This window comes from Cydia fagiglandana, chromosome 9 (genome assembly GCF_963556715.1).
Source record: "Cydia fagiglandana chromosome 9, ilCydFagi1.1, whole genome shotgun sequence".
Taxonomy (NCBI): domain Eukaryota; kingdom Metazoa; phylum Arthropoda; class Insecta; order Lepidoptera; family Tortricidae; genus Cydia; species Cydia fagiglandana.
The window spans coordinates 17,315,982-17,329,202 of record NC_085940.1 but is presented as its reverse complement, the minus strand read 5'-3'; the positions used below and the strand labels follow the sequence as shown (position 1 = coordinate 17,329,202).

The following is a 13,221-nucleotide window of genomic DNA, read 5'->3' as shown; positions in this document are numbered from 1 at the left end:
ACAACTGATGGCCAGTCGTCTGACATTGTATACCATTGCCCCCTGTACACAATGGCGACGGATTGTCATGGATTATTGGACCATCCTTGACCGCTGTGTATGGCCTTAAGAGAAAGAGAAAATAAAACTCTCGCTTTTTTATATAGAACTACACTATCTATGGTGCCAATTTTTGATGATTTTTTTTTCGATGTTTACATGGGACCGACGGCTTAAAGCAAAACGAAAACCAAACTAGAAAATCAATAACGCGTAAATTTCTACAGCTCTATTTCGAAATGCTTCAACTAAATGCTGGCTGGTGCTTCCATGTTTCCACTTTTGTCATCCCCTAAGGGGGTGAAAAGGGGGGGGGGGGGGGGTAGAATTACCTAAGGAACTGGGAAATTGAAGTTGCGGGCATAATCAGTTCTGTTATTAAATTATACAATTATGTCAACATCCTAATTGTAAACAATATTCAGGCTGCCTTTTCAGTGAGGCCGTGATGAGAGGAATCAACCAATGCTATTGGTTGATTTTTAGGGTTCCGTAAAACGGGACCCTATTACTAAGACTTTGCTGTCCGTCCGTCCGTCCGTCTGTCACCAGGCTGTATCTCACGAACCGTGATAGCTAGACAGTTGAAATTTTCACAGATTATGTATTTCTGTTGCCGCTATAACAACAAATACTAAAAACAGAATAAAATAAAGATTTAAATGGGGCTCCCATACAACAAACGTGATTTTTGACCAAAGTTAAGCAACGTCGGGAGTGGTCAGTACTTGGATGGGTGACCGTTTTTTTTTTTGCATTATGGTACGGAACCCTTCGTGCGCGAGTCCGACTCGCACTTGCCCGGTTTTTTTTTCGATGTTTACATGGGACCGACGGCTTAAAGCAAAACGAAAACCTAACTAGAAAATCAATAACGCGTAAATTTCTACAGCTCTATTTCGAAATGCTTCAACTAAATGCTGGCTGGTGCTTCCATGTTTCCACTTTTGTCATCCCCTAAGGGGGTGAAAAGGGGGGGTGGAATTACCTAAGGAACTGGGAAATTGAAGTTGCGGGCATAATCAGTTCTGTTATTAAATTATACAATTATGTCAACATCCTAATTGTAAACAATATTCAGGCTGCTTTTTCACTGAGGCCGTTATGAGAGGAATCAACCAATACTATTGGTTGATTCTTCTCATCTCTGCCTCAGTGGAAAGACAGAGTCATACTGGTCACCCTGACGCTATGAGCTCTGTAAGCTGTGCGAACAAATAGTCCAGGAGAGATGTAGGTCGCCGGCAGTCAATGCACTAGACGGAAAACAAAAGACGCCTGTTATGCTAAGCATGTTTACAATTTTTATGGTAATGCGTAGCGATAAGCGCTCAACTTGTAGGTATTGGTGTAGGTAACTAACTTATACATGTATATTCAATCGAGAACTATGTAACAAAGAGATTTTCTCAAGGTCAAGTTCGTATATTCTACAAATCTGTCTGGTTTGGAAAAAGTAGATAGGTACCTTAAAGTTCGTTTTTTTAGCATTACGAGTAGAAAAAGACTACGCGATATTGACGTGTCTTTTTATTGAAAAACAAGTTTGGAATAACAATTATGAATCATATACGATTATTTACATTCTAGGCCAGCCTCTATTTGCTACAATTATATAGGTGTTGTGCTGACGTGCCCAAAATGCGCTCGAGTATTTAGCAAGAAGGTAGGGTACCTGAGCCACCTAAGGGCGCACCAGAGAGTGGATCAGCTGCACTCTAATGGCTCCTCTGCACGATGGGCCAAAGCCGGCCACTCCAAGGGACGCAGCCATGCGGTAGTATGAGATAGCAATATCACTTGCTCCCTCTAACGCATAAATGTGTCCCTTGGAGTGGCCGGCGTTGGCCCATCGTGAAGAGGAGCCATAATAACACGAGTTCAGGGTTGCCTACTCCGGAGCACGCTGTCGCTGTGGTCGAATTCGGTCAGGAGAGCATCATCATCATCATTTACATTCTTTTGCTTTTATAAGTAATAGTTACTGGTTAAAAAAAAGCATTTTTCAACTAAAAGATACGTTAAGATTGCGTAGTCTTTTTCTAATGCTAAAAAATTAACTAAACATTTATTAAGCGTTTAAATGTCAAAGATAGATAGATACCTTTTGCATTAGGTATGTACGTACACCAAAAAGAAAATAAATAAAATCCAAAATATCCGAAATCTAACATTAAAATTGGACCTATAATGTTTTTTTAGCGTTCCGTACAAAACTTTGTTCATGGAACACTTATTTATGGCCCATCCCATGATCCAGCGCTTTAAGCGGGCCACAGACCATCAGTTTTAACTGTTCAGTCAAACTGTTCAGCTAAAACGTACGTGTGTAGGCAAATCTTGAACTGTGCAGTTGAACTGACGATCTAATCGAAATTTCATTAGATAAAGTTTTAACTGAACAGTTTGAACAGTTAAAACTGATGGTCTGTGGCCCGCTTAAGCGTATACAGTTTAACTTAATAGGAAAATAAAATATACAAAACTATTCAACACACAAGATAAAGTATTTTGCAATTAATTTGATAAGAATTGACCGCAAGCATTATTTAAAAATACACGTGGTAATGAGGTTAGGGGTCATCCATTAATTACATCACACGTTTAGGGGGAGGGAGGGGGTCAATAAAATGTGACATATTGTGACATGGGGGAGGGGGGAGACACAAACTTTGTGACGTCACTTTAACTTCATCAGTAACCGAAAATTTATTTAAATTATTTTATTCGCTGTACATTTAAATAACAAGTTTTTAAAACGATAATCGTTTTATTTGTTTAATTTTCTTTCCTAAGCAGTTTTGGGTTATAAAATTACTAATATTTATATCGTGAAAAATATTTTGATAAAATATTAATAATACTTAGGTACTTACTTAATTCGATTTGGCGATTTCGTAGAAAAAATGTGACGTCACACTAGGGGGGAGGGGTTTGCCAAATGTGACCAAGTGTGACAAGGAGGGGGGGAGGGGTCAAAAAACCTAGAAATTCGTGTGACGTAATTAATGGATGACCCCTTACTCAAAGATATGGTAAATAACATTGAATACAAGGATAACTGTATAGGCACGTTTATTAATTACTGAGCCTTCTACACAGACAAAACATCCTCTAGACTGAGCATAGTCGCGCTACCCCCGCTGCCAAGCATACGGTAATCTTACTCCATGTTCGAGTCGAAAGTGTCTTTGTGTGACGTCCGTGAACTCGTTCGTCGTTTGAACGGACAAATCACCGCACGGGACATCGCTCACCTCGTCCCGCGCACCCCCGCATTTTTGGTAGCACCAGTTGCATGAAATAATTGCTCTAACTCTAAACTCCGTCTATAGTTCGTTTTTTTTAGCATTAGAAAGAACTCCACAGAAGTAAGCGTACAGTTTTTATCAGTCTCTTTAATTGTTAATAATTATTGAATTATCTAATGTAGCACGGTCAATACATATAATTTACTTCAAATTATTTCCGCTAAAAGTGCCGAATTTGGAACCACAAGCTTACTTCTGCGAAGTTCTTTCTAATGCTAAAAAAAACGAACTATAGAGGATTCATGGAAACATGGTTGGTTATCGCTGTGTTTAGAATAAGGGACTGTTGTGTGGGTTCAGAAACTTTATTAGGTACACAAATCTACTATCCTCCTAAGGCCCAGCCATACAAATGAAAAATCCAAAATATGCCACTGAAATTGGAACCTATCGTGCAGGGAATAGAGTTGATTATGTTTTGTTTGAAAATTGAACGAAACAAAACAACTGCAACTCTATTCCTATTTTAATATGGTTTAAATTTCATCGAAATGGTTAAGTACTATAGGTAGGACCTTGGGGCTTAAGAGGCTGTCTTAAACTTAGAGCGTCCCCTAACTGGCTCGGGCGCATGCACGCGGTGTCATTGTAGGTAAAATTCGCCACAGGCGTCCGCGCCTGTTAGCGTTGCTCATATGTACTTACTATTTTTTGTTAACCCGCTCAACCGTTCCGTGCTCCCGCGCATGGCATGTCAATGTCACGAGTTTTCATTAGAACATGTGTAATACGGGCCCTGATCTGAATTGTAACCGTTTCCACGGCTGATTATATCCGCGCCAATCGACGCCAATGAGGAAATCCTCGGCAATGTAGCGCGAGTGCGATAACCCCCATGATTTTATTACGACACGGGTATATATATGTATGTTGTACTTGTGTGCCATAGTTTTATTGACATTCTAACCAAATAAGCAGATCAAATAACATGTATAAGGGGCCAAGTTACGGCCTATTTGGCAATCAGCCCCACGAAAAGATCCAAATTTCATGCAATCAGTCCCGCGAAAACGAAAAGGTAGCGAATGCCTCACGCCTGGCCGTAGCCACAGAATAAATAATACCTAGTACTACCGTACAGAAAGGAAACTTCCTACAAAACCGAAGTTCGACAGTGATTCAGGGTCGAATCATGCTGTTCCTTTCTAATTTATGGCACTATTCCTTTCGGCTGTTTAGGGTTGTCAAAATTCAAGTGATTATCTTTTGATGCTGATTGTACAGTCGCCATCAGATATATCGAGGCGGCTAAGGCGCTCACAAATATCTGAACACGCCTCTATTGTCAGATATTCTTGAGCACCTCGGACGCTCCGATATATCCGATGGTGACTGTACAAGGCAGGTTTCCCTTCAATCTACTATACTTGCTTTAAACTTTTCAAATGTATGTATTCAGTAAATTAGTAACACTTGTTTAATAGGTAACAACAAAAAGTATCGCGAACCGTGTCTAATAAACCAATTGAGCGTAGAACCGGAGCCGATTTGAAACTACACTGTTAAACAGAACAAAACTAGTGTTTTACAATACATTGGATGACTGACAGGTCTACAATGCCGAATAGATTTAAGCTTATTCAAAAATATAGTGGGTGATTTTGGGGTCGTGATCCTGATTCTAAAATGTGTTAAGATATATGGTCATACCAAAAAGGATAGATATTATAGTATAGAGGGGTCCTGTCATAGTAAATTTTGTATTCACAGTAAATTTACTGCCATCTATCGACACACGACTAAAACTCAAAATGAAAACTTATTAAATTATCAAGAAAATGTATATATGGATAAATAATTTTATTATTTTTATATCATTTTGATCCATGTTCATTCACTGATATCTATGTGTTAAAATTGTTAAATATGAAACGGTGTCGTCACGCCATCTAGCTGAAGGCTAAAGGTGTGTGCGGCATCTATCCGAGAATGACTTTTTCTTGATTTCCGAGGCACGTTTTTTTCCTTAGACTTTATTCATCTTATACGAAGTTACATATATTATGTCTTAATGTCTTTGGTCATACTAAACTAATAATTTCCCTAATTTCCCATGGTACTAACCACAATATCGCAAAAAAGACCTAAGGTATTCCATCTGTCCAATATATTGCTCCAATCCAATATCGAATGTGTATTGTGTGTGTCCTTTTGCGTTATGAGAGAGTGAGACACAATGACAATAGATAAAGAAATTTGACAGGTGGAATACCACCCTAATGGACACCTTGAGAGCCCGATGTAGATGAAACTTACGGGCCCAGGAATTTTTTTGTTCACTATTTTCATATCGGTCCCATGGGAAGCCTTGTTCAGTATGGCCATCCTAATTAATTTTTAACATTCCGAATCACGGCGGCATCACCCAGCATACCTATACATGTCTCTTTCTAACAATTGTACTGACCTTTCTTTCCGGTGAAGGGCGGGGGATGCCATTGTGGAACGTTCGTTAGAATGGCTTCCACTGCCTGGAACCAAAAACAATAAATATTAAAAAAAACATAGCAAACGCCCAGTTGCTGTTACCCACAGGCTTCTGGCGTGTATCAGAGTAGATTTTATGTGACATAAACAGTTAAACACATTATCCTCCTTTGTGTGGCGCTGTCAGGTAAAAATTACAGAAGCGCATAGCATATTGAAAGTAGCGTTTGTGACATTCAGCGGCATGGTGACTTTTGGCGCATGTGACATTACACGCAGAGGTGCTTATCTAACACGATCTGATATGCATTTAGGGACTTTAACTACTGTAAAAATGTCACTGCTTTAACCGTTTCGGTGCGGATGGCACGACAGGCGTGTCATCAATGTTTGTAACGCGTGGCGTATGACACGACAGGCGTGCCATCATATTCTATGGCGTAAGGCACGCCTGTCGTGTCATGAAATAATTGTTCGCCGCCACAGCCAAGTTTTCTAAAATGGAAGACGCAACGAATCGGTTAAAGATGTCCTATATCGGTTTAAACTGCAATCAATTTTGTTGTATATCTATCCGTTTGACCTAATATTTTGCTTAGGTAGGTAGTACTATTATGTGATGATGATGCTATGTTATGCGACCATCAAGATGTGATGATGGAGACAGAATATGGCCACAGGAATACAGTAATAAGACAACGGAACCTCATCTAGTTTAAAAAGAATGTTAAGATCACCTTGAAGGGAAAGTAGGTACAGTTAACGACGATGAAGGGTTGAAGCAAAATTGAAAATTTGGAGCAAAATTAAAATCAGTTATCGACATTAACTTGGATTAGCTCACACCATAACGAGAACCTGTACTGATAAGTTAATCAAAATAAAATAAAACCAACCGAAAATCATTCGTTGTCCAATCGTTGTTATGAGTGAGGAAAGCAGCGATACACTCATTATTAATCATTGATACCATTTTTAACCCGTCATAATCATGTTTTAAAAACCGGTCAAGTGCGAGTCGGACTCGCGCACGAAGGTATCCGTACTATTACGCAAAAAGCGGCGAAAAATCACGTTTGTTGTATGGGAGCCCCACTTAAATATTTATTTTATTCCGTTTTTAGTTTTATTTGTTAGCGGCAGCAGAAATACATCATCTGTGAAAATTTCAACTGTCTATCACGGTTCACGAGATGCAGCCGGGTGACAGACAGACGGACGGACAGTGGAGTCTTAGTAATAATTTAAGGTCCCGTTTTCACCCTTTGGGTACCGAACCCTAAAAATCGAAACAGTAGTGCGCATTTCACCAAAACATGTGTTACTTGAGCCGAGACACTGAAATTAAATAAGGCCGCCCATGAATTATTCAGGATTTACTGACTGGCTTACAGACTGATTTACGGATAAGCAGTATAACTACTGAAAGCACAACCATTATACAGATGTAGTACATAATTGTTTACCATCGAATTTTTTCGGGAACGTTCGTATTTGTCATGCCACTTCAGTCAGCCTCACCTACCTACCTACTTTTTGTGCCGAGAGACTAACTGAAATAGCAAGATATATGTTCGTACGTTTCCGTGAAAATACGATGGTAAATAATGGCTTTCATAAGTAATGTTATAAAGTAATTTGTTAAAGCGTTTTTCAATATTTTTAATAAAAAGACACATTAAGATTGTTTACCTTCTTACTAATTCTAAAAAAACGAACTATAGTCACCTATGGTTAAGAAGTGACACTTCAAGACTCTTGAAGCGTCACTTCTAACTATGTCGATACCTACTCGATATGAGGTCATCTCGACAAACACGCCCCTAGGGGATTTTTTCAATCTTCAAAAGTAGGTACGTGCTCGTATAATATAGAGTCATATTCATCTTCAGTCTCGCCAAGTCCACAGAGATTACCCCTTTTATAAGAGAAAACAATTTTTAATGATATTTTGATACCGTTTTATTAGATGACGAATCTCTCATGCTTTTAGAATGACGGGATCAAATTGATTCTGCCACACCATGTGTGTTTTTATGGCGGAGCCCCTGAGCTGGCTGAATGATTTATATCTGTTTCCACTTAAAACTGAAAATAAAACCACTACACAAATACTCATTCTCTTCTCATTCCAATACTTATATATATGAAATTCCATGTACGTCAGAGTCTGAGGATTTAATCGGCCGACATAAGTGGAACAGTTTAACTTACGTCAGATTCAATTTTCCGTCGAGATGCATCTCCATTGTGAGAAGGAATGCCATTGTTGATTTTACGGAATGAATGTACTCGAGATCGAGTCCCTGTTGCAAATTCTATTTTCGGCGTCATATCATGTCCAACTCAACATGAAACATTTTTTTTGCAAATGTATGAGTCGGGAATAAACGTTAGTTTGCCATAATCACTGATACCTAGTTAGGTATACTATAAAGCACATATTAGTGCCACGCCAATTCCAACCATTGGAAAAAATCAGCCGTCTTAAAAAACCGTAAAGTCAATGTGGGAAAGACGGGCATATAAAATTTTTGGTTTAGCAGACCGTCACAGGGCAAGAACGTAATTGTTATCCCACCAAAAACATAAATGTAAAAAAGGAGAGCCAAGTTCAATACAAAAATTATGCTTGGCTGTGGGGCTCGCCGCAAAAAGAATGGAGATCTAAATGAGTGCCACTGCCAAGTTCTATGCAAAATCCAAATATGTATTTATAGGAACAAAATAACATTATAAACAAGTATTAAACTCTATTTCTTTGCTTTATTGGATACCTATAACAATTGCTGTTATTTAAAAAAATGTGACATCTTAAAGTAAGTTAGATTTGACTTGGCCAGTTTTCATTATATCAATCATTTTATTTATATTGTAATTCTGATAAAACCTGGCCAAGCCAAATCTAACCTACTTTAAGATCTCACATTTTTTTAAATAACAGCAATTGTTATAGGTATCCAATAAAGCAAAGAAATAGAGTTTAATACTTGTTTATAATGTTATTTTGTTCCTATAAATACATATTTGGATTTTGCATAGAACTTGGCAGTGGCACTCATTTAGATCTCCATTCTTTTTGCGGCGAGCCCCACAGCCAAGCATAATTTTTGTATTGAACTTGGCTCTCCTTTTTTACATTTATGTTTTTGGTGGGATATCAATACTTTTTGTAAAGAAAACTAGGCAGGTATTGAGATTTAATGTTTTTTCTTGTGTTTCCGCTGTATGGTTTTTACTTCTGTTCTTTGTATAATTATGTGGTGCCGCGCGCCGCCGACGACACACCCTTGGCCGGTTGTTTAGAGCGTATTACAAGTTTTTTGTATGGGGACACCACTTATTTTTTGACTAAACTTTATTTTAATATAGCAAATATAATAATACATATATTGGGGTAGTTTCAAATATCTGCTTGTAACGGTTCCAACGCTACAATAAAAAAATATTTTTTTGTATGGGGACCCCCCCTATTTTTTAACTTTTTTTTATTTTTAGATTTTTTCCTACGCTTACACACAATAACCGAGCTGGATTCCAAATTTCATCCTTCTAGGTCATCTGGAAGTAGGTTAGGTTTAGGTACTTATATGTCAGTCCCAATAAAAAATGGTTTTTTTGTATGGGGACCCCCCCTATTTTTAAACTTTATTTTATTTTTAGATTTTTTCCTACGGTTACACACAATAACCGAGCTGGATTCCAAATTTCATCCTTCTAGGTCATCTGGAAGTAGGTTAGGTTTAGGTACTTATATGTCAGTCCCAATAAAAAGTGGTTTTTTTGTATGGGGACCCCCCCCTATTTTTTAACTTTATTTTATTTTTAGATTTTTTCCTACGGTTACACACAATAACCAAGCTGGATTCCAAATTTCATCCTTCTAGGTCATCTGGAAGTAGGTTAGGTTTAGGTACTATAAGTCATAAGTCAGTCTTAAAATTTACGACTTTTTGACCTTCATACCTTTATAACCGTTTGAGCTAGCTTCATGAAATTTGGGCTTCTAGATATCCTTATGGATATAAATAAACACACGTAGTTTTATGAGTTTACGTCAAAGATGTTTTGAGTTATAGAAGGGTCAAAAGTGGCACCAAGTGGTTCGTGTAATATTACACTCGGCGCTGGCTAGCCAGTTCCTTTGCTTGAACTTGGCTTGACACGCTGCCGCGTGTCTAGATACGTAGGTTAGGTACTTCGCTCTGACATAGGTAAGTGTCAGACCGGAAGAGCTTTCGCTCTATTTGCTCTACCGACCATCTGTAAGTCGAGTATGCGTACTATGTGTAATTGTGTACAAAGTCAAGAGTGAGAAGCGATGAAAGAACTTGTAGACGATCTTACCTGATAGTCTTATCCACATTGACTTTACCCCATTATTTTACAATTTTGTTAATTCTACTCCGAATTACGAGCGCTTCCAGACATAGGTTCCGGATGGTAACTAGTGGGCCAAAGTGCCTTAAAATTAGATCCCCACTAAGTAGTTTAAAAGATGGTATTCATTCCACTTAGAATTAGGAGCACCTTCGGGCCTATTGGGACAAAATGGTGCCTCAAAATACGTTTAAGAGCAGTCTACGAGAAGTGATTAATTAAAAACAATTAAGTGGGTATGTCTATTTATGATCGTTTAAAATAGATATCCGTATAGTATAAGTATTTATTTTTACTACCATCAGCTCCCGTCATCCCACAAAAATTACCTAAGGTCGTTCAAGTGCGGCTGATAGCACGGGTCATTATAATTATGCAATCAAAACGCCTATACATTATAAACACGTACCTATTTACCTATACACATCATACATATCTATAATATCAAAATCCGATAACATTAATGGCAGTGCAATACAATTGCGTAAACTGTAGTCGACCAGTCGAATTCGCGGGTCATTTAACTATGTAACAAGAGAGATAACAGAAATTCACTAATGTCAGGCGAAAATATGTGTTTTGCATTCCAAGGTTATTTTTAATAGGTAAAACAATATATGATGACAGACGGTATCTGATTGTCACAGTTAAACTGTACCTATATGCATTTAGTGTTAGCCTTGGTCTTTGCTCTTCCTTTGTTTTTTTGAATTCTTTAAAATAATCGGATGTCAACACCTAACGCATTCTAAATATTAATATGCAAGAAAATATGTTTAAACATATAAAATAAAATAATAAAATACCTAGGTCCCAGACTATGGAAGTATTGGAACTATTGGAAGTAGGTACCTAATGTAATCTAGAGAATAAGTGAAGTGTTTCTATTACCCTAATGCAGCCATTCTCAAAGTGTGTTCCGCGGAACCCTAGGGTTCCGCAAAGCCTCTGTTGGGGCTCCGCGAAAATACTTGTAATAATAAGAAAAAAAAACAGCTCTATAGGTATATCTGGTCCAGTGATGGATGAAATTTTTTAATTTGGGGCTCCGTCAAATATTTCGCTTGCCAAAAGGGTTCCGTCACAGAATAAATAATAGTACTAGGTACAGAAGACTCACTCTCTAACAAAACGCATCTGTCACGATCAGCACAGGTATGGCCGCTAGGTGGCGACAGCGCCACGCGCGGCTTATGGCAAACCCCAAAATTGGGGTCGAACGGATGGAGTTTTAGCTACCTGTAGCAAAGCAACGAAATCGCGGAGTGAGCCACGCCTGGTTCCGTCACCAAAAAAGTTTGAGAACCGCTGCCCTAATGAACGGAAACACAGCGGTGCCCGTTGCCTGACAGCAGAGCTGATAGTTAAAGAAGAAAGTGCGACTAAGCCCCTACTGTCTTTCTACTTTTTAGGATAAAGGAAAGAGTATCTCAAACATGTACGCTTTTTTAGGGTTCCGTACCCAAAGGGTAAAACGGGACCCTATTACTAAGACTCTGCTGTCCGTCCGTCCGTCCGTCTGTCACCAGGCTGTATCTCATGAACCGTGATAGCTAGACAGTCGAAATTTTCACAGATGATGTATTTCTGTTGCCGCCATAACAACAAATACTAAAAACAAAATAAAATAAAGATTTAAGTGGGGCTCCCATACAACAAACGTGATTTTTGACCGAAGTCAACGTCGGGCGTGGTCAGTACTTGGATGGGTGACCGTTTTTTTTTTGCCTATTTTTGCATTATGGTACGGAACCCTTCGTGCGCGAGTCCGACTCGCACTTGCCCGGTTTTTTTTTTATGTACTTAACCTCGAACGTTTGTGAATTATCATGGCTTCTTTAACTCAATGAAGTCAATTACAATTAATAATTATAATCTCAAAGTATTTCATTAAATTAATTCGACCGGACATGCCAATTCGCCGGATCCTTACTTTAATTGCACATCTCAAATATGCAAGAGAACAATGCAATGCGCCGGCGCCGGATCGAATGCAAATCGATCGCTAAACGATTTGCATAATCGAGCTCAGATCGGCGGGCTGATGGAAACGTTGCATGATTGACATTATCCTTATATCTGGCTACAATTGTATTTGTTTACGCATTTAGAACCTTTTTTAACAGGTGAAACAGGAAACTGATTAGAAAAAATGACTTTTCCTCGACATTGGCAAAATCATTAAAGGCCACGGAGCCATAATACTCAATTAAGCATGCAAAACCTCTGGAAACAACTTTAATTTAACAAAGGATGTTTTCTTAATCAACTCATTATCGCGTCATATATCATTTGACACCTCATTCACCAAAATCAGCTGAATACTTGATGGTACGGTGGAACAATACAACACATCCCACATAACATAAATGCGTACCTACATAACATAGACGGCTAACCCTTTCCGTGGTCGGATAAAATTAATTGATAAGTTGATACTAAAAGAAAAACCCGGATAGACACTTTTGGAAGATCGTGACTTACGTTCTAAAACGACAATATTTATAAACTTATACGAACGAATAGATCTTCTTACCTAGGACCAAATTGAAATCTACAAACCCCACTTCATTAATAAAGTAAACAAAAGTATATCGTCTGTCTGCCCCAGACCAAAACATAAACAAAATACTGCAAGTAAAGGAAATGCAAAGTAAAACTGAATACAAAGAAAAACCTCAACCTGTGTGGCATGTCCCAAGGACGCAGTATTAGAGGCGTGTTCAATTTTTCAATTACAATAATGCCTTCATTCTGTGTTAATAACCATATGCTCATATGCTCATAAATAATTTCAATACATAATTACATAATCACTAAACGTAAATTAGAAGTATACAACAATTATACATGTAATGGCATTCACTGGAATAAAGGAACTAGAATATATAATTACGAACAAACATGAATCTTGTAGGCATTTGAAAATCATCTTTAGTTTTCATAGAACGTTAATTTAATTATTAATGAGTATTTAGGATGTATAACGATTTTAAGTTTAACTATCGCTGCCGTTTAAAAGTTTAAATATGTTACCGGATATATTTTATTTTTTTAAATTTAC

At 38.0% G+C, this 13,221-nt stretch overlaps 1 protein-coding gene across 1 annotated transcript in view; it reads right to left on the bottom strand.

Annotated features, from left to right (window-relative positions):
* The window catches only part of LOC134667507 (TATA-binding protein-associated factor 172), a 57,569-nt gene that overhangs the window by 30,527 nt on the left and 13,821 nt on the right, over window positions 1-13,221 (bottom strand). The window contains exon 3 of the mRNA XM_063524935.1: window positions 5,758-5,821. Within this exon, the coding sequence (XP_063381005.1) occupies window positions 5,758-5,821 (64 nt within the window). The remainder of the gene's footprint in view (window positions 1-5,757; window positions 5,822-13,221) is intronic.